At 43.1% G+C, this 22,354-nt stretch overlaps 1 protein-coding gene across 4 annotated transcripts in view; it reads left to right on the forward strand.

The window, feature by feature from the left end:
• The window catches only part of gramd2aa (GRAM domain containing 2Aa), a 30,640-nt gene extending 14,053 nt beyond the window's left edge, over positions 1 to 16,587 (forward strand). For 2 of the 4 annotated variants that reach the window (XM_037979655.1, XM_017414269.3), the window contains exons 3-12: positions 3,046 to 3,103; positions 4,030 to 4,357; positions 6,759 to 6,862; positions 7,345 to 7,443; positions 9,811 to 9,882; positions 9,978 to 10,034; positions 10,965 to 11,142; positions 12,954 to 13,047; positions 13,920 to 14,024; positions 15,187 to 16,587. In XM_037979655.1, the coding sequence (XP_037835583.1) occupies positions 3,046 to 3,103; positions 4,030 to 4,357; positions 6,759 to 6,862; positions 7,345 to 7,443; positions 9,811 to 9,882; positions 9,978 to 10,034; positions 10,965 to 11,142; positions 12,954 to 13,047; positions 13,920 to 14,024; positions 15,187 to 15,190 (1,099 nt within the window). In that variant the 3' untranslated portion in view covers positions 15,191 to 16,587. Of the gene's footprint in view, positions 1 to 3,045; positions 3,104 to 4,029; positions 4,358 to 6,758; positions 6,863 to 7,344; positions 7,444 to 9,810; positions 9,883 to 9,977; positions 10,035 to 10,964; positions 11,143 to 12,953; positions 13,048 to 13,919; positions 14,029 to 15,186 lie in introns of those variants that run through there. The other 2 variants (XM_017414270.3, XM_017414272.3) reach the window with 2 other exon arrangements.
• Positions 16,588 to 22,354: the final 5,767 nt, after the last annotated feature.

The following is a 22,354-nucleotide window of genomic DNA, read 5'->3' on the forward strand; positions in this document are numbered from 1 at the left end:
ACCCGAATGTTATTTAGATAAAAGCGAAATACCACTTCAGGTGGAGAAAACCACCTGAATAATAAAAATATTACAACAGTTCCCTGCAAACCCATATGATGCACTCGATCCACTGCAGATTACATGCAGTCTAACACCAATTAGGTGTTGTGATGAGAAGCTATTTTATTTTCTGTTTTTCAAGAGTAGTCGAGGGAAGAACCGAAACTTAAACAATGTTTTTTTTAAACTAAATCAATGACGTCGGTCAGTGTGCATTCGCGCCTACGGCCGGTGTTCTGATGATCTGGGCTTCCTCGTCAGATTTTCCATGCAGTGCCCAGAAAGAGGTGTTGTTCAGCTTGTAGGGCACCACCCACCTCCATCATCATCATCATATGAAATTAATTTTTGTCACAACAAAAAATAGTGGCTGGTAAAATATTTGAGTGGCCGGTAAAAAAATTTTAATTTCCACCCCTGTTCACAACAGATACTCAAAGCGCTAACAGATCTGCTATCATTTCTCTACCTAAGAAGATTTCAGGTTAAAAATCTGGCACAAAAGGTGGCGGGCGATATGCGCTCCTATAAAGAATTGCCAGGCCTTTAATATTTAGTAAACTACTGAATGTTGTCGACATGAAAATGTTAATTATCACAACTTTTTCTAAAAAAAATACTGACTTCTCATTCCTTTTTAAGTCTCTTTCTGTTTTACAGCAGCTTTCTGCATTTGAAAAGTTTTATTTTCAACTTTTCCCCTGCAGACTCCAACATCCTGCTACATATTAACTTTATAACACAATATTTCAGTCGTGTTTCTTCTTCCGTGACACAAATTCCACTTCCTTTCGTACACCAGGCTGGAGTTTGAGAGCGCAATGCGTCACGGTAATAGTTTCTCTTTTTTCGCTGAAAAGTGTTTTGGTTCGTACGGTTGAGCGTTTGGCTCTCAGAAATCAGCGCTGTCTTGTCGTCGCAGTCAAATGACCACATCAGGCCGGAGTGCCCTGCTGTGGAAAGAGCCAACGGAGGCAGGGCGAGTTGATCGGGGTCAGAGGTCACGCTATCTTCTTACCCAGAGGATGTCAGAAACGCTGCTCAAGGAGGAGACGAGCGTGATGCTGCAGAATTCTACCAGCCAGGCTTAAAGATAAATATTGTGACTTGATCTACAATATGTGGGCTGTATTTACATTACATCCTGAGTTTATAGCTAATAAGGTGACAGTTTTAGTTTGACTGTAACCCATTACTTTCTGCTGAAATGGTTCTTCTTCTGCATCACTGATGCACTTTATATAATAAACAACAGGGTTAACATTTATACATCTGGCATTCACTTTCACTATTATATGATTAGGTAATAGATCATTTCAAATGCATGTATTCATCATTGGTTTTAGGTTTTTTGGGGGTTTTTCCGGCTGCAGATACAAGTAGGCGTGAGAAAAGAAAATCAACAAAATGCTGACCTCACAGGAAAACGTGTCAAAATCAAATGAGACTTTTTTAAAAATGTTATGACTTGAACGAAGCTGCATAAATATTACATTTTCCCTGAAACACGGTGGTGTATAACTATCACGAAACACATGTGAAGTATTCAAAATATGTGTCCAAGAACCTAAAGTGCCTAAATAAAAGTAGAAAAAGTCCAGTTATGATATAAGTAGAGACTTTTCTGGCTTTTCCTTATATTTCTACCTATGGCTGCTACTTGTTTGAGTTTTGTTTTCCCTTTGAACCCTTTAAGGAGCCGTGAGTGCAACAGCGAGGGACGTGTTATACCGGTTTAATAAAAAATGTCGAATTGTGTTAAGTTGTCTGTGCCCTTCGCTTGACGCAGGTATGACTCGCTTCGTCTCCCTACAAGTGAAAGCTGCAGTTTAGCAGAGCTCCACTTTTATCGGCGTCTCCTCCTCCTCCAGAAGTGTTTTCATATCAGCACTGCATTACACCTCCCCGCGCTCGCCGTCAATCACCCGACGCTCTCAGAGAGATACAGGATGAAAGGGGGGGGGAAGTCTGTCACCCGTTCAGCCTTTATTGGCTCATGCAGGCTTGTCTTGTTTAAAGCAACTTAACTGGGACAGCGTTCAGCCCGGTGTCATCCTCCTCCCAGGACCGATGATGCTGGGGTTTTATCTGTTGCCTTGTTGTTTCTGCTTTAGCAACAGATATGAGTGTGATGCTGTGACATCTGCTGCACTGCTCTGCATATTCCTCCTGAGGCCAGGCTCATGCTGCTGCTGTGTGTGGGTGCTTTCTAAAGAGCAACACGCTGATAATCTCCTGGCACGGCCTCTATTTAAACTGCTCACTTTTAATCTTTGATTATGTTGTTTTGCAACAGCCTTTGTCTCTGCATTTCGACACGGTCCATCGAACCGTTTAATGTACTGTAATATAGAAGCATGTGCTCAGGCTTTATATGAAGTTGTGTTGATGCTCTTGTTGGTTTTTATGTGTACCCGTGTTTAGTTCTCACCGCCGATGAAGTTTGTTGCCTGTGTGCATGTGTGAGCGAAATTATCTCTAGAACCACCGGACAGCCTTAAATGAAACTCTCAGTCAGTCGTAACCAACACAAAAATGGCTGTAACTCAGTCAGTTTTACACATATTGAGCTAATGTTCGGCGTGGTAGTAGCTGAGAGTCATCCCCAGCACATATTATGAGCATTAAATGTTCACTTAAGACCTTTGATTAGAACTTTGCCATCAACTTTGTCTGTTTGCACGGATTTTACTAAAACTCCCAGAAAGTAACCACTAGATAAACAACTGATTTTACTTTTGGAGTCAACCTGATTCAAGATGCCCGCCACAGCGAATCAACCCAAATGACTATAAGTCAGTCAGTTTTACAGATATCGAGCTAAACCTGGACGTGGTAGTAGCTGAGAGTCATTCACAACACGTGCGCCGAGCGCCGACCGATCTGACGTGGGCGAGACGCTTTAAGGCGTTTCGTTTTAAAACTGCTGTTTTCTTTTCACTAAATAATTTTCATCTGTGCTAATTCTACATTTCTGAAAGATATCATTGCTTTTCATGACAGGTTTCATCTGATCGAGGACCTGTCCTACGAAGACGTGAAGAAATGTTACAGGGGCTCGGTGAGTGTGTTTTGGTTATTAATTACAGTCACTTTGACTCAAGGTTAACCAGATTTATTTCAAATCAAAGCATGTTAAAAACTCAGCTTTCGCAACTTGATAAAGATGATGAATTTAAAAAGCACTTTTTAGAACAAGACTGCCAGACTGGGTCCTCCTTATTATATTATTTTAGCAAAAGTAGGCAACAAACTAATCTTCTGATACAATTTCAGCAATAAAGGAGTCAAAATATGACCCAAAATGAAGATTACCTCAGGGGCTTTCTGCTCTTGTCTTTCTCTAAGTGCAGTCCTGAGAACAGGAGCTTCTCCTGGCGTGTGCTATAAATAGAGATATAAAACCAGGAGAGGCACAGAATACACAGACTGAACAGGTTTATATTAATACTGTGAAAGATGAGATACAGAGCAGGACAGAAGAGGGGGGAAAAAAATGGGGGAAAGCCTTAGCTGGAGGTGAGTTTTAGCCGTGGCAGAGGAGAAGTGAGGGAACGAACGAGATGGGCTGTGTGTTCAGGGAGGAAAAGGTAAAAGGAAAAGGAGATTAAAAAAAGAGGACAAATTTTAGTCATCAAAGAAATAAACATGAAGGGAAGCTGGCAGAGTAAACAGAGTGAGGGGGAGAGAGGACCTCAGGTGAGATGAGTGAGGAGTACCTGTGTGAGAGGAGGCTTTTCTTTTAAAGAGCAGACTGATGAACGGTGAGAGTGTATGTGTGTAAAGGAAAGAGAGGAGGGAGGGTGTAGAGTCACTGAAGGTGCATTTGAGACAGAGAAAGAGAGCCTTGTAGTCGAGGAAGAGCTCAGTGGCTGTAAGCTGAGGCGTTGCTGTTGTTAGGCTGCAGTGTGTGTGTGTTTGTGTGTGTGTGTGTGTTGACTAGAGGTAGCAGCTTTCGCCCGGCACTGACCAGCGACAGGGGAACAGTGTGTATCTTGCAGTGGTTTGCTCCAGGCCCTGGATGTGCGCGAGTGTGTGTGTGAGTACGGTGCCAACGTGCTGAGCCTGGTGCAGAACTCGCGTCCCCTGAGGGAGAGGGTTGTCTCTGCGCCCAGCGGAGCCAGCGGAGCCGGCGGCGGCGGCGGCAGCAGTGGTGGTGGAGGGGCCGGTGGAGCTGGCGCTGTGCGGGCAGGCCGGTCCACCAAGGAGCTGCTCATGACTCTGCCCTGTCCCTCTGCACAGACTGTCAGCAAGTACAACTCGCAGTACCACAAACTGTTCCCATGCGTGCCCAAGGATGAGATCCTCATGAAAGGTACTGTGGTTTTCACCTCCGTGCTGCGTTGAGCTCTTCTGTCAAATCACTCATGTGTAATTAGAATAGAAGCTTGTTTTATACGGACATCGATCGATTTGTTTGTGCCGTTTTGTTAAAGAAAGAAAAAAGCCACAAGGGACACTGAAATAACCTGAAACCGATAAAAGTAATAATAAGAAGAAATTTGCTGAAAATCAACCAGTGCCTTTCATTGGTTGATTTTCAGTAAACACCCCAGTTTAACATGTCCCTGTGATCAGATCAGTTTCAATCTTTTCTTGGATTATCGTCCTTTTTGGCAAGGCCAGATTCTTCATTATTATTTAAAAAAAAAAAAGAAACTGGCCTTGCCGAAAAGGACGATAATCCAAGAAAGGATTGAAACTAATCTGCTCACAGGGACATGTTAAACTCAGGTGTGTCCTGTAATCAGCATCACAGGTGTCTCCAATCCTGTAATCAGTCAGTCTGCCTGTTTAAAGGGTGAGAAGTAGTCACAGGGCTGTTTGGTATCATGGTGTGTACCTCGCTGAACATGGAGCACAGAAAGCTGAGGACAGAGTTGTCTCAGGAGCTTAGAAAGAACATGACTGACATCATGTTAAAGATAAAGACTATAAGACCGTCTCCAAGCAGCTGGATGTTCCTCTGACTGCAGCTGCTCAGATTATTCAGATGTTTAAGGTCCACAGGACTGGAGACAACCTCTCTGAGCGTGGGTGCAAGAGGAAAACTGAAGAGACGGATAATACGAACAGTAACCTAAGAGGCCAGAGCAACAAAAGAGATCAGAGGTGAACTCCAAAGGTCAAGGGTCATCAGTGTCAGATCACACCATCGGTCTGTTTGAGCCAAACTGGACTTAATGAATGACAACAGAGGAGGACATCAAATTATAAAAAAGTGAGACTGACAGGCCACAAAGCTTCTGGGAGAACATCCTTTGGACAGATGAGACAAAACTGGAGCTTTTTAGCAACAAGTCCCCTCAGCTCTGCGTTCACAGAGCCAAAAATGAAAGAACCCTGTAGCTACAGTGAAACACGGAGGAGGCTTGGGCATGCTCTGGGGCTGCCTCGTTGCATCTGGGAGAGGTTATGCAACAACATATTAGGTTAGGGGTACCGTCCTTTTTGTCATGGCCGATTTCATAAGTTTCTTTTTTTTCTATTAAAACCTTTTACACAAGCACGAACCAAAACCAAGCTACTGTTGTCAGTTTGCTGAGCTTACCAATAAAATCTGGCTTTAGTGTTTAGCAATATACAGTTTTATTGATTTAACTCCTGATTTCTGTCATCAGTTGTAGCTGCAGCATTGATCAGTTGATTCAAAGTGGCTATTACCTCATTTTATTAGTTTCATATAAAAAATAAGTCATATAAGATGTTTCTGTTTACTTTGATTACTGAGCTCGGCTTCAGTAAGGGACATTAATTGTCTCCAAATCTATAAAAGTTCAAATCACTTTGTGACTCTGAATCTACAGCTGTGCTCAGTTTCACTCCTTGTTCTCATTAACCTCTGAGGGGGAAACAAAAAAAACTAATAAATTGAGATTGATGATGCTTAATAATTATAAATACAGTTTGCTTTGGACTTGCCTGATCCTTATTTTGCCCAGCGGCTTGTGTTTTGAGATAGTTATCGACCTCCATGATCATGCCTTTGACTGTGTCTGTGAGGGAATGTTGGCTTGTCTGTCTGTTAGCAAAATATCTTATGAACCAGTGGACAAGATTTAATGAAATTCTCGAAATTAATCAATTACATCTACAACCGATTGACTTTTGGGGGCAACTCGATTCAATATGGCCTCAACAGCTAGCAAGGACAAAAAGGGCTGTAGCTCAGTCGGTTTTACAGACACTGAGCTAAAGTTTGGAGTGGTAGTAGCTGAGAGTCATCCTCAACACATAATCCAAGTGCAACACGTTACGCAACGTCTCTGCTTCTGGCATCCAGAAACTGCTGTAACTTCAGTTCGGAGATAGTTAGCAGAAAGTTCTGTCCGTCCGCCGTAGGAGTTATTTTCTAAGTCCCTCGTTATGGGGAAAAATTCCCAAAGTTTCAAAGTCTGACAGATAGAAACGTGGACCGTGAGTGTTGTGTCCTTGTTCATAAAGAAGAGGATGGTTTTAGACTGACTGCAGCTAACATTAGTAAGTTGGCTACGAACGAACAACAAGCAGACATTTTAATTTAAAAAAAAGGTGTAAAGTTTTGATAAAACAGCCAGAATTTCCTCTGTTCTTCCATTTGCTTCAGACGCCCAGTCTTTCCCTCCTGGACACGGACACATTTTGTAAAGTCGTAATGCTCAACCCGAGGCAGAGGTTCGTCCCTATCGTCTCCGCAGCTCTTGACAGGGTTTTTCTCTCTCCTTCTCTTTCCTCAGTGTACTCCTGCGCTCTCCTCAGAGACATCCTTCTGCAGGGTCGGCTGTACATTTCCAGAAACTGGCTGTGTTTCTACGCCAACCTCTTCGGCAAAGACATCAAGGTACGAAGCTTAGTGAACAGAAACCTGAACAGAGCCTAACGAGCTGATTGGCTGACTTTACAAATTACAATTGACTTTACAAGTTACCAGACCCTAACTCTGCCCCATGTGATTATCCTTTAGGTCTTTGTGTTGATATTAAGTCGGGTAAATCTGTAGATTTTCTCAGATTTTCACTTTACCCAGCTATGAGATCTTTGTCTTTGATTTCGTGCACTCTACCTTTTCCTTCATTTCCTTGAAACCGAACCTCCCCTGAGATTTCGGTGACAGTAAGTCCCTTATTCAGGCCGCATTCTCCACATTCTGATTCAGATAACACGTTTCGGGTTACCTGCCAGCTCTCTGTAGGGACTTTTCCTCGTCTTACACGACGACGGCCTTTCAGTTTTCTCGTCCTCCTCGTTTTTTTGGTGTGAAATCTTATCCCCGTCCGCTGCGTTATTTTTATTTTTTTTCCTGCCTTTTGTCGTTCCGCTCAGGTGGCTATTCCTGTCGTCTCTGTGAGGCTGGTGAAGAAGCACAAAACAGCCGGCCTGGTGCCAAATGGCTTGGCCATCACAACAGACACCAACCAGAAGGTACAGTCGCACTCACTCGAAACTGAAGCGCTGCCTCTGATTAGCACGGTGTGGCTGTATTTTCCACCAGTGATGGGATGGAAAAAAAAACAAAAAAAACAGCATGCTATAGATAGAAGCAGAGCAGAGTCCCAGCCATCGCACAAGAGAGTGAAGGTTTTTTCTTCCACGACAGTAGTCTTTAAAAAAGATGCTTTTCGACCCAGATTTAGATAGAAAATATTTATTTTTCAGCTTTTCTTTTGGCTCCAGCAACCCTGAAATATTCAAATCCGTTAACATACACAACACAACACATATGTCCATCCACTGACATGCAGGGATGGACATACGTGGGTGTCTCTGCTGTCCAGAGATTGTTTTTAATGAGCCGTCCTAAATCAAATACATAAAATAACTGATAGATCCAACTTTAGCAGCTCATATATCTGACTTTTGTCCTGAACTCTTCCTCACATGTCGCCTCAGTTTGTTGGGCTCGACGGACATTCATTCATCTCATCACATCATTTCAGTCAGTTGTTGATCTTTGGTTTGACCATTACTGTACTTTAGTTCTTTTTATATAGATTTACTGTCTTGTTTGAAACCTTCGTCCTGCTGCGTGACCTCCTTTGAGCCTGTCGGTCAGACGACATCAAATCTGACCCTAAAACACCTGAGATACCTGAGGGCAACATGGCTGACACTTCAGCTTTAGGGTAGTGTCTCACTGGGCTGCAGCTCCAGCTGACAAACTGCATTTGTGAGGGAGCCTTCACAGGCTTACTCGGTTTGCTCGCCCGAGTTGCGGAGGCTTGCGGTCCTGTTGCTTTGATTTTGAACATCTTCAAAAAACTGAAGTGTGCAACAAAGTTTCCCTGGAAGCTGTCGCAAAGCTGCTGCGGGTGTCTCAGACCCTTCTACTTGTGGTTTCTGCTCACGGCTGGTGGGTACAATGTGGTAATGGTAAATTACATCCACGGCCAAGAATGCAGTTTTGTAAGTCGTGCACACGAATATGTTTTTATTTTTTTCTCCAAAAATCGAAGCTGCGCAGCTCGCTGGTCGTCTGGTCACAAAATCTCAGAATGCTGTGAGACTGCAATGGAAAAATTAGCCTGTTTTCTTGCTTCTGGTCTCCAACCATCAGAGCCCAGTGAGACACGACCGTCAGGTGTCCAGGTCGAACCCCAAACCATCAACCCTCCGCCGCCGTGCTTCACAGTGGGTACGAGGTGCTGGTGCTAAAACGCTGTGGTTGGTTTTCACCAAACATAGTGTGGTCCATTGTTGTCCCTTGTCTTTTTTTTTTTGTTCAAAATGTCTTTTAATTTGCTCTGATACAAACTGGCAACCCTAAGCTGTGCTGCAAAGTTGGTTTTAGAGTAAAACATTTTCCTCTGTCTGCTTTAGAACAAGCAACACTTATACAGATGTTTTTATCTAATTGGACAGTCGTGCCATCAGCTTTACATTTAACTTGCTAACAGATGGTTCACAGAGTCTGACAGAGCTTTGAATGAAACTTTGGGACGTCCGTTTCTGGAATGATAAAAAATCTTTTTCCTCCTTGATGACCAAACAAGGGCTCTTAGGCGGGAAGCAGATGGATAAGAAAGCAGTAAAAACTGTTTTTACATAGTGCCAAAATAAACTAAAAGCACATATTCAGCAGGGTTTTTTTTTGTACATCTGACAACAAGATGCAGGGAAGACATGAAACAAACTAAGACATGGTGTGGGAGACAAAATAAGAGGAGCAAACAATGACAGAGTGACAGAGAACAAAGGAAACTCGGAGCTACATATCATGAGATTTAATGACAGACGCAGTGCAGATGTGGCAGCCGGAAGCTTATAGGACCAGGCAGGAAACTAGAAGGAGAAATAACGCACACAGAACGCACACAGTTGTGTTAAAATGAGCGATCCATGGGGCTATGGTCAGGTGACACTTAAAATATATGCTCTGGGAATTTTTAATCATCTTTGTGTGAGTTATTACTGAGCTGTGATTCAGAAATTTAAAGAAAAACATTTCCGGAAGTAACTCTGGTCCAAACACGAATGTTTCTTACCCAGAAACGTTCGTGTTTGTAGACATTCGTTTATCGATAACATGCTAACATCGTTAGCAAAGCATCGCTGCCACCGAACTGAAGCAGGTGCTTTTTTATCTAAAAACATTCACATTTTTAATGTTTGCAAAGCTATAAAGCAGAACTCCTTCAGCCTTCATGTGTCTGACCTGATATGTATTGGTCAATACTGAGCAGAGGCTTTAACAGGTTTTAAATCAACCTTTTTAAATTGTTTTTAAGCCCCATGTTGTCAATTTAAACCAAGATATTAACAGAATTTTCTTCCTGTCTTTCATTTCTTCAGTATGTATTTGTCTCCCTGCTGTCGAGAGACAGTGTATATGACGTCCTCCGCAGAATCTGCACACACCTACAGGTCAGTGACCACACACACACACACACACACACACACACACACACCGTGCTCTGTGTGGCACATCTGTCAGTAAAACAGGCCGCCTCTCTCTGCAGGTCAATGGGAAGAGCCTGAGCCTGAAACAGTTCCTGGAGGAGCCGACTTTATCGCTGGTGAGCGGAATGTCTTTGAAAGAGGAGAAGCACTTTTCATTAGCTATCATGAAATCTAAAAAAGAAAAAAAAATATGGAAGGATCAAAGCAATTATCAACATGTTGTGTGAAGCGTGGACCCCTTCAAACCTGAGGGCTGGCTTGATGTTCGTTCAGAGACGGGGTCAGTCCAGGCAGTGAATTATTCCTCGAGTCGGCAAGATGCTATCAGAGAGCTCTCTGAAGTCACCTTGTCTCTCTGTGTGTGCCTTGTAACAAAAAAGCCTTTGTACGAAGCATTAATTAGGTCCTTTTTGCGCGCTTGACCTTGACCGTCCAACCCCCCCCCGCCTGAACTTTTCTTATTCCTGTAAAAAAGGACGTTTGTTCTCGATGCCACTGTATGATGACGAGCCTTTTATAGACTAAGACCCAAGAAATGAAACAACAATAAAAGCTGCAGCAAGTTGCTTGGTTTCTGATAATGTATTAAAAGGTAAAAACCTGAGGCGTGTATTTCAGAAGAGAATTTCCTCAGCGTTGCTTCTTCAAAGGCTTCAGCGTTCAGCTCTTTTAAATTGTAGATAAAAACTATTATCTTAAAACTAAAAGCTTTGCAGACAAGAAGCTTCATCAGTAGACCACAAATAAACAACTAATATAATCTGCAAATCATTGTTTGCTTAAAAGACATTAGTAGCGTTTTAATCTACATTTATATCAGCACATCTGTATGTCTTGTAAAATGGATATAATAGTTATTTTTCTTGTCAACTCCTAAATTTGTTTTCTCAATGATTGTAGCTTCCAGTAAAATCTTGTGAAATTAGGCACAGTAGCTTTACAGGCTGGTGGGCTCAGAATCAAAGCTTGTTGCTGTAGAGCAGCTTTTTATTTATTTATTTATTTTTTTAATTTATTTCTTCTATTCTTTTTCTGTTGCGCCACAGGACGAGTTCCCAACTGCTGACGAGTTCCCAGCGGTCGACGAATTCCCATCAGTGTTAAAGTGGCGGAGGAAACCCTCCGTGGTGTCCGTGTCCTCCTCCCTCCCCGACCTCCTGGGGACGTCCGCCGGCAGCCTCGGCGCCGTGGACACGCCCTTCAAGGCAGAGCAGCCGCTGGAAGGTAGGGGAGCGGCGATGATGGGAGAAGACGCTCACCTGATGTCGGATAGTATCCGCTTTGTGTCGATCTGCTGTTAGATATAGCAACAAAAACATTAGATGAACAACTTCAAAGTGGGATGAGATGAATTGATTAGCATCCGATCAAATAATCCCTCTTAGAATGAATTACCTATCCTTGTGTTTTCATGACAGCACACTGTTAATAAAGTTTTCAAACACGTTGTCTGTCTCACTAAAAAATAGAAGCAGCACCTTGAGGAAATGCTCTGCTTGCCAACAATTAAATCTTGTGTTGCATATGTGTGATTAAAGACAGGGAGGAAGTGCTAATCAATAACAGTCGATCGGAGGCAGCAGTTCGTCGTTGGGCGTAAATAACATTAAATGGAAGCCAGTGAGGACAGAATTAGCGCAGCGACAATGGCGTGAACATTTGCCGCCATCAAACCAAACTGGCATCATTCAGCTGAGCTGCCTGCTTGTGTTTGTTCCTGTTTGGGTTCAGTGTTTTTTCGGGCGAAACTAAAAGCAAACTCCGTAATCTCCGTTAGGATTCTTCTCTTTTGTAACGGCGCGTTAAGCTCCAAACGGGGATTAAATCGTGATTAAATCAGGGGTTGGAGTCCACTGAAGATGTCTGAGGGCAGCTTAACATCTGCTTCACGTCATGTCTTCAGACAGCAGCGGTTTTCCTAAAGTATAATATTTATTCAGCTCGTGTAAAATATGTTTACAGCTCGCAGCTGAGTGCAGCAAGATGAAAAGTAATGGAATTATGAACTGTGTTAGTTTATGTCGTTTAATAGGAAACTATTATTCCTGTCAGCCAGCAGGCAATAATACTGAAGCTGTGCGGTGCTCTTATATTGGCACTGACATAAAGATCTGTATTTAAATCTCTTTAAAATCTCCTGCTTTTTCTGAGGTGCTCTTGCAAAGTGCAAACCGTCAGATTATTTGTATGAAAATATTATAAAAAGGTAAATAAGACTTGACTTTTTGCAGTTTTTAGGGAAATATTAGTAGTAAAGCCCTTTTTATTATTTTTAGTTCACCGTTTGGACAAAAAGACAGGAGACAGAACAGGAAGTGTCAGAGCTGAAGATGTTGAGGTTCTCCTTGGGAGGGACAAAGATGGACAGGATTAGGATTGAGGTCATCAGAGGTACAGCACAGGTTGAAGGACTGGGAGATAAAGTTAGAGAGGCCAGACTGAGATGGTTTGGACATGAGGAGAGGAGGGACAGTGGGGATATTGGTAGAAGGATGTTAGAGACAAAGAGGAGACATATGGATGCAGTTAGAGAGGACATGGAGGGAGTTGGACTGAGGACAGAGGACACAGAAGACAGAGTTAGATGGAGGAGGATGACTCACTGTGGAGACCGCTGAAAAGGGAGCAGCTGAAAGAGAAAGAAGTTTCTGTTGTTAGATAATTATTAGTTTTTCCCTGTCGTTGTTGCTGATTGGACAGACAGAGCAAGGTGATGGGTTTCCAGTTGGCTGCAGTCTCCTCATTCACCACTAGGTGTCACCACGTCCTGCATACTGAAACATTTTCAAGACTGCTCAGAATGAGGCAATTACAGGAGCCTAAGAGAGTATTTTTAATGCTTCGTGATTATTTTTCCTGTTGCTAGGAAAGTTTTATATTAAAATAAAAGCACCCCAAACACTATAGGCTGCAGCTACAATCACCTCATTCAGATTTACACACAGGTGGGTCAGCAGCAGTTTTAAAAGTGGAATATGCTGCACAGTCAGCATATTCCATATGTCATTATACGTGTGTGTGTGTGTGTGTTTCAGAGCGAGGTCTTCAGACGGACAGAGGTCTTTTATCAGAGCCAGTGGCAGAGTTGGGCCAGATGGAGTACCAGCTGCTCAAGTTCTTCACCCTGCTGTGAGTATACAAAGGGACACACAGAAACCAACACCCGACCACCTTCACCTCCTCCAACAGCTGACTCACAACTCCACACACACACACTGACACACACACACACACACACACACACACACACACACACACACACACACACACACACACACACACACACTTAGCGTTAACGTGGAGAAATAAATTGGAGGTGATCCAGTCAGACTCCACACAGGGGAGCAGAGCTGCTAAAACACATCATTTGTATTTTTCCAAAGAAACATTTTCCACTGAAACAGGATTTTTTTTTTTAGATATGTTAAATTATTCACGAAATAGGGTTACATCATTAAATGCATTGTAAAGAAAACAAACAATGAGGTCTTTATCAGCTAAATAAAAGTTGTAAACTGATCATTATTCAGACAGCAAAGGAAGAAGAGAAATGAAGCAGGTGCTTTTGTGATAACATGCCAAATACTTGTATTTAGAGCTGCTTTATAACAGCTTGAGTAGATCAAATGATAAATAAATGCATCCATATGGAGTGAAAAGCATGACGCTGTATGCAAAATTATCATTTAAATTCAAACAAAGTGCACAAAATATAACTACATATTATTTATCTACTTTCCTGCCGAATAATAGTTAAAACCTGTGGCCTTTTGGAGAACAGAAGAGCATATTAAACATCATTTTTAAACATTACCTCCAGTATTTCTTTCCGTGCTCTTCAGGCCCCTTGAGGAAAGAACCTGCTGTTTCATAATGTGGTGACAAAGAGTCAAACACTGCCTCCCAGTGTTCACATACAGACATTACAGCTCTCTGTCCACCTAAGCAGAGGAGTCTCATGTCTGCATCCTCACGTTTACCTCCTCTTCCTCTTTCTTCAGCATCATTCTGCTCATCCTCTCATCGTGCTACCTGGCCTTTCGGGTGTGCAGTCTGGAGCAGCAGCTTTCGTTCCTCAGTAACCCAAATCTGCCCGTGAGAGAGAGGTAATACTTTTTAAAAAAGAATTTATTTCTGCTTTAGATGGGGAAACGGCACAGTTATCTAATAAAGATGAAGCAAACCTGCTGATTCTAAAGGTGGAGGTTGTTGCCAGACAATGAATCCTTTTTCACACATATCTAAAGCTTATTTAAATACAGTGCACTGCAATAAAATGCTTTCGTTTAAATAAGAGGGAGACAATACTAATGAATACAGTTGAATACAGCTTTTCTTTTCACGGTAGTTTGAAACAAAACCCAGAAAGTTTCTGAAGACGTGTTGAAGGGTGGCAGTGCAGCTTCTGCCCCAAAACTCCAGCAGACCTTTGGATTAATCTCATTTAAAACAAATGTTAAAGTTGCTGCCGGTGGCTCATCGGGGTCGCCACGGCAACCACGCAACTGAAAGCACTATAAGGACAGACAGACAGAAACACAGACTAAAACGTAAGCCTGGAACAAAACTACAAGTCGTATTGTACGAATTCTTGAACTGTGAACTTGTGTTTCTACGGTGTTTCATGTCTCGGATATGACAAGTTAAAACGACCCTTCACTTCCTGTTTTTAAAATGAAACAAAAATACCTACGCTGTGGTGTATAATTTGAGTGTGTACTAAAAAAATTGTGGAAGTAAGAAGAGTTTACGAAAGGTTAGTGTGTGGCATCATCAAGGGTCAGTAGAATACAATAGATCGGTCTTTATTGTCATTATACCAGGAGTAAATAGAACATTCTGTGGAAAAATCTCCAAAAAGGATCAAACTTAAAATAACTGAAGATATCAAAATGTCGGTTCAGGTTCAGTTCATGTAAAGTCCAACTTCCTGTGACCATTTTTGACTTTGAACCATGTTCTCACTGTGGAGTCTGAGCTGCAGGGCTCCAAACAGGGCTGGGTTTTCCTCACTCGTTTTGTCAAAACCCTGATGTTGTTCATGGAGAAAATCCTCAACTCTAGGTGAATTTTGTACACGTTGAATAACGTATGGATGCCAAAAGTAATAGCATACAATTCCCAGTCAAGTCGCCTGTTTTAAAGTATATTTTGCATGTTTTTGTTTTTTTCAAAGGTGTGGCTTCCACATTTAGGCACTGTTATCCTTAATAAGGGTGTAAACCTCCTGTTGGTTTGCTGATTAATCGGGCTGCTCCCGTCCTTCAGGTAACCACTGCTCTCCGAGTGAAACCACCAGGCCGCTGCTCGGAGCTGACGCAGATCCAGGACCAGCTTACCGAGCCCAGACCGCATCAACCCCACCCCACCTCCTCCCCTCTGCAGCAGGAAAAGGAGGACGTGGACGTCACCACACCAGGCGTCCGGCGGGCTCCTAATCACCGATCACTTCCAGACTATGCAAACAGGCTGAACATTTCTGTCTGAATAGAAAGTAGATTTTATGATTCTTTTAGGTCAGGATGGTCTGCAGTCCCTCTCACCGACGTCCCACCCACCCCTGCAACCACGTCACGCTTCGGTGTAAAAAGTAGCACAAAAAGACAGTTTTGATCTGCTGTTGGTGGCTCTGATGACGCTCAGCTGGATGACAGGTGGAGAGATAATTAAGATACTTGAAAAAGACTGATTGTAAAGAAATTTCAGGAATGTTGCGAGGATTTTCGGGGCATTTGCGCCTGACATATTTTGACTGAGTAACTAGATTTCTTTTCGGTTAGAAAGGTGAAACCTAACTATGCAATTTTCTTTTAAAGTCAAGACGAGTCAGAATCGTTTCAACCATAGCAAACTTGTTGATTCATCAGTGGTACTCAGTTATCATCTGAAGGTATTCATGGATGAACGTGAGCCAGGATGCGTCAGCTAACACCTGATGGTGGTCCAGAAGTTAGATGAGAAAGAAATGTTTTTTATCTTTTATTGCATCAATAATTCCTAGTGTAAAAGCAGGGTTTATTTTGTAACATTTCAAATGAAGATTTGAGACTTAAAACGCTGTTTTAAGTCTCAGAGTGTTTGTGGTCTGTTGCTGTCTGAAGGTGTTTTATGGAGATGTGTTTTCCTGCAATCACATATAGCCAAGTCGGCAACAAAGTTAAGATAACAACAGTTTGTAGCTTTTGTTTTAGGCTTTGGAGCTGAGACTCGACCCCGAAGCAGTTCGTCCTGCGATTGTGGCGCTAATTACCGAATCGTGCCAAGAGTTCGATTCCGATCGCTAACTCTTCCAGCTGAACGATCAAACAGCAGAACAATGCTGGACGGGGCGCCGGCTGCTTCATAAATGACACACGGAGGGTTTGGCTGAACGCCGCTCATGCTGGGTTTCCTTCCAGTCAGTCAGCTCAAAGTTTAATCACGTGTCAGTACTTTAAGAAGCTGTCGTTTTCTAACATATTAACAGGCGAACACTGCTAGCTTTTATCAGGAGTCGCTGAAAGTTGTTCCTGTTTTCTTCAGATAACAAAGAGGTGATTGTCTGCAATGTTTTATGATGTCTAACATGCAAATGTTGTGTGATTCATGTTTCATTTTAAATGCATAAGTCTTCACTGCAGTAGCCTCCTCAAAGAATCAGAAATAAAGGCGTTCTTACAGTTTATTAAACCAAGTTCCTCGTATCTTTCTGTTAGTCCATTTTGTCTGAGAACTTCTTTAATTAGCTTCTGTTCGGTTTTCAGCTCACAGACATCCTTTTCTGGCACTCTGTGGTATTTAACTCTGGGTAAATTATTAACAGAGAGAGAGATCTTACCCATCATGTTAGGCATCTATCCATCCATCCGTCCATCCATCCGTCCATCCGTCCATCCGTCCGTCCATCCATCCATCCATCCGTCCATCCATCCATCCATCCATCCATCCATCCATCCATCCATCCATCCATCGTCAGGTCCAGGAGAGAAACCCAGACCTCCCTCTCCCCAGAGACACTCTCCAGCTCCTCCTGGAGGAACCCAAGGTGTTCCCAGGCCGGATAAGATTCATAATCCCTCCAGGGAGTTCTGGGTCTGCCCCGAGGTCTCTTCCCAGTGGGACATGAAAAGAAAACCTCCAAAGGGAGGCGTCCTAATCAGATGCCTGAACCACCTCAGCGGGCCCCTTTTGATGAGAAGGAGCAGCAGCTCTACTCTGATCTCCACCCAGATGATGGAGCTCCTCTCCTTATCTCTAAGGCTGAGCCCGGCCACCCTATGAAGGAAGCTCATTTCAGCTGCTTGTATCCAGGATCTCATTCTTTCAGTCATGATCCAAACCTCATGACCGTAGCTGAGGGTTGGATCGTAGATGGAGCAGTAAATCAAGAGCTTTGCCTTTGACTCATTACTGAAGATGAGGCCCCAATCCATTGATCCACCCCCCCGCTCCACCCTACCATCACTCAGGAACAAGACTCCCAGATACATGAACTCCTCCACCTGAGGAGTGTTTCCACAGTTATTATGACATGTTTAAAAAATGTAAACTTCTGTGACTTTTGTGTTTGTTTCAGCAAAGTCTGAGCGCACATCAAGCTTGCAACGTGACCTGATGGCTTTAAAGAGTTTATGCCTCTAGTTTTATGCATTTAAAAAAACGTAGCGATGAGTTTTTTTATAAAGCAAAGACTTATAGTTAAAATGATAATAATATTCTTCATTTCTAAAGAATTAGACCGTTATCAGAATTGAATGTTTTAGATTGTTTTACTACTTATGGTTTTATAAAGAAAAGAACTTCTGGTACGTTAAAGTAACTTAGCAGCACTACAAGCTACACCAACATCTAGTGAGAATGTGCTGCAATGCTTTTGTAGAAATAAACATCTTTTAACCTAAAATTTTGAGAATTTCAAAATCAATTTCGATATATGTAATAGCAAGAAAAAAGAGCATTTATGTGTCATATTGATACAACTACTTTTTTAGTTCCAAACCAGGATCTCCTGGGACAAAAACAAGGTAATTTTGCATCCTTCAAGGAGCTTAAAGTGAAACTATAAAGTCTTTAAATAAGCTATTGGTAGAAAATATCTTTTGATTTAGGTTTAAAATCCAACATGAAAGAATTTCTCTGTTTTCTGTTTCAGTATGATATATACAATAGTAAAATATGGCCTTAGAAACTAGTACAGGCCTGTTTCTGATAATATTAATCATTATTACTCCTTACTACGTGACATTTTCTGTGATGAGTGTCGTCAGCTCGTGCAGCACTTAGTTCAGTTTTTCAGTCTCAGTTGGACAGAAGTTCTTCATGGAGACTTTAGGAAACACAAACAGTAGATGTGGACTGTGACTCGTGTGTGTGTGTGTGTGTGATGTTTTAGCTGCACAGTGAAGGAGGCAGGTCGAAGCAGACAAGCTGCAGCCTCGTCCATTCCTTCAGGGAGCCACCTCGTCTCTCCTGGAATGCTCCAGGAGTCGCGACCTTTGACCCTTCCGGCGTGAGCGAGAATGCTGACTGTGACGGGTCACGGTGACGGTCCGCGGCCACACGTAGTAAAGTCATCACGCAGTCAGGCGGCAAAGCTGGAGGCTTTCCAAGCACTCACTACGTCCTGAGTTGATTATAAAATATTATAAAGTACTTTTTTTTTTTTTTTTTTACTGCAAGACACCTCATGTGTTCCTTTTTGGACCTGAAGACTTTTGGACCAAGAGCACAGCTGAATCTCACACTCTTCTGAGATGTTATGTAAGTGTGTTATGTAACACACTCCGGATCCTGCTGTGGACACATTCCTTTCTTAGTCCATAAAAGTGAGTTAAAATGTATCTGTTACCTTTCTAAATGATTCCCCTGGTGTTTAAAGTTGCTCCTGGGCTCTGGGATCAGTGCTGTCATTTAACCTGTTCATAGAGGTGCATTATGTTCTTTTCGTAGATTGATTTGTAAAGTCCCCCATCACCACGCCCCACCAGGAGCCCACAGATCTGCCCTCTTTACCTGGCGCCATTTTAACACCTTAATGACTTTTCCTCTTTTCTCTCCCATCATGCTGAGCAAAGTCGAAGCTTTCCAGCCTCTGCTCTCGTTGCATTTCTTCATCAATTCCTTGTTGTTTTCTTCTCCTCCGTCCCGTCTTCCCACGGCGCAGCGAGCTCAGTCGCGATAGCGCAGCATCCGCACCCAGCGGACTCTCTGCGATGAGACGAGGAAACGTCGAGATCTGCTTCCAACTTTTTCGTCTTGAGGCAAATGGTTTGTAGACCTCGGCACTCAGGCTTGAGTATGAGGGTCTGAACGAGTGGCAACATGCCATTAAAACCCATCAAAATGATAAAACTGGATGCAGAAATGGAGGGAAATCCAGTGGCGGAGGACAAGTCCAGTCAGAGGGCAGGTTCAGATGTGACGACAGATCACCGACCAACGTTCACAGAATTACAGTGATCGAAACAAGCCGCACGGAGGCGTGAATTACAGTTTTACAGTCAGCAGACTTGCTGAGAAGCCTTGGGATAAAACTGGGGATAATCTGATGATTCAGTGTAAAGGCAGAATCAAAGTGCACCAAGAGTCCCTGCAAACGGGTGGCAATAAGGTTTTAACGAACCAATTAGGCTGTCATAACTGTTAAAGAGTAAACATCGTACACATAAAATAAGATTTGTTTAGCTCGCTTTAAGAGAGTCCAACTCCATGAAGGACTGTACGTCTCCTGGACAGCTCGGCAAAGCCTGATTAAAAGCCGGGCTGTCAGCTGGAGATGCAGATAAATCTGTAGGCAATCAACAAAACATTGAAGGGTCTCATGGTGCTGGATCTGGGGTGGACTAGCATTTCCCATGACGACATTTAGCTGGTTACCTCAGGGTTTCACTGGTAAACTCTTCAATCGTCTGCTGCCATGGCACCTCGGAGGACCACGGAGCTGCATGTTAAGCTGAGTTTTTGATTACCGGGAGGCCGCCTGCGACCACAGACACACCCCGGGGCTCGCAGTCGGACAGCACTCACGCGGCCATGTGTCACTGCCTGAGAGTGACACGTTCACACCCGTTCTACAGAGGGATGAAAGCAGTCAGAGCACATGTGTATGAGCTGTTATTAAATCCACCGCAACGTCTGATCCAAAATACCCCGCACTGAATGGGTGATGTTCATATGCAAGACGGGACGAGGCTGAATAGATTCTCTGCACTTCTGTGTTTGATTATTGCCGCCGCCAAAAGGTGGACGGTTAGTGTCTTTGTTTGTGATTGCCATGTTGGCAGAAATATCTCGTGAACCACTGGATTTTAATGAAACCCACGGATAGTAGTCACTGAATAAACATCTGGTTAACCTTTGCAGTCAACCCAAATCAAGATGGCCACCAGAGTCAACTGACATTAGACAACACAAGAAAATGCTACAGGTTAGTCAGTTTTAAATACATTGATCTAAAATTTGGCGTGGTATTAGCTGAAATTGATCCACATCTCATATTCTGAGCCTTTACTGATCGCTTGAGATCTTTGCTTAAAACTTTGGCATTAACTGTTGGGTGTCAACCCTGTCTGTCTGTTAGCAAAATATCTCATGAACCACTGCACGGGTTTTAATGAAACTCTCAGAAAGCAAACACTGGATGAACGTCTACAACTGATCCACTTTTGGAGTCAGTCCAGTGCAAGATGTCTGCCACAGCTAGCTGACCTTAGCAAACACAAAAATGGCTATAACGCAATCAATTTGACAGGTATTGACCTAAGATTTGTTGTGGTAGTAGCTGAGAGTCATTCCCAGCCTGGACTCTGAATACAATCAGACCATGCAAGACTCTGTGAGATGAAGCGTCATGTTGTTGTCAAGGTTTGACCGAAACCGCTACAGCTCTGTCATTTCTCAGCGTGAGACAACCTTGGTTCATAACTCTGGTAGAAAAGACAGCAGGAGATATGCATTCTCCAAGGAATGCTAGGACTTTAATGTGAGCTCCATTAAATGATTTAAAAGTTTTACGGATAGCGCTGCAGCTCCTGATGAGGAACAGCCGCGTCAGGTTTGACCCTTCGTAGTTGGATTGTCAGGCAAAGACTCCAGTGAAGCTCTTCATTCACTCCCATCATCTCATCTGCCTCCCTCCCTCCCTCCCTCTCTCTCTTCATCTGCGTCTCATAAGTTAGTTGGATCTCTCCCAGTCCCCTCCCAGCAAATGGCTAATTCAACCCAGCGACCCCGTCCTTGAAAGGCCTGTGCCTCTTCGTAACTCTGAGCGTACACGTTCCAGTCACGAGTCACGCAGGCCACAGCGTTTGTTTTTCCCCCCAAAGACAAACCAAAGTGGACGGTGTATAGGAAAGTTCTCTTTTGAGTTTGTGACAAACTGAAGAGTGGCAAGTTGCTTTCGTTGTGTCACAACTCATATTCCGCTTTGAATGCAAGAATTACCCAGAGAGCCACATGTTCCCACCTGCCTCATGACTCTACAGTAAATGTAAAGCTACAGGAAGCTCAACAACAATTTACCAAGGCCAGAGTCCTAAAAACCAGTGCTGTCACCAAGGTGGGCATCTGGGGGCCCAAGTAGTGACCGTGCAAATCCTCTGTAAAGCAAAAAACAAAAAAAAGTAGGCCTATAACTCCCACACGGCAGTATATTTTCAGCTAGCCTATATATGACAACAGCATATTCAAACATCTGAAATTTATTATGGCTGTTGGATTTGGTGGCCCCCCATTTAACCCTAAACTTTCTGGAGGCGCCCCTGCTGTACACAGAACAACCAGGCAGCCTGTTTCACTCTCTGAGAGTCTTGATTTTGTCAAAGCTAAAGAACAAAAATCAGGTTTCCTTCAAATGACGCTAAAAGCAAAACGTACTGGACTCCAGGAGGCATATGGAGTCGTGAATCCCAGTTTCTTTTTTAGAAAGCACATGGTTCTGCTTTTCTGGTTTCCAAGAGAAAGTTGCGCATTATTCCCACCATATTACCAGGTCAAAGAGTTTCCAATCTGTTCCTAGTTGTCTTGCTGTTTCACAATCAGATGTGGGGAGTGTTACATGTGAGACGCGGTCAGGCCTTCGGTGGAGTCTTCTCTGCCGTGTCTTTGCTCGTTGGAAATCAGTCAATCAAAGCGACTCTTGGTGAAAACAGGTCTTTTTAAGGCGATGCGTTCCCTGACTACCTAAGCTCATGTCACAGAGCTGTGTGGGTTATGTGTTTGTGTGTGCGTTCATGCCACAGGGCTTCCTAATCCGACAGGTAAATATAAACCACCTGGAGATTGTGGAGAAGGAACCACAGCTGATGAAGAACATCGCTGAGGGAGTTCAGCAGCAGAGCAGCATTTATTTATGTACACAGGTTGGGTGAAGGTATGCGTCTGGTCATAAATTAAAACAATCATAAATCAATCCTGGTGTATATGTTTGTTTGTTTTTGCTGATTTGACCACTTCTTAT

Source organism: Kryptolebias marmoratus, linkage group LG15 (genome assembly GCF_001649575.2).
Source record: "Kryptolebias marmoratus isolate JLee-2015 linkage group LG15, ASM164957v2, whole genome shotgun sequence".
Taxonomy (NCBI): domain Eukaryota; kingdom Metazoa; phylum Chordata; class Actinopteri; order Cyprinodontiformes; family Rivulidae; genus Kryptolebias; species Kryptolebias marmoratus.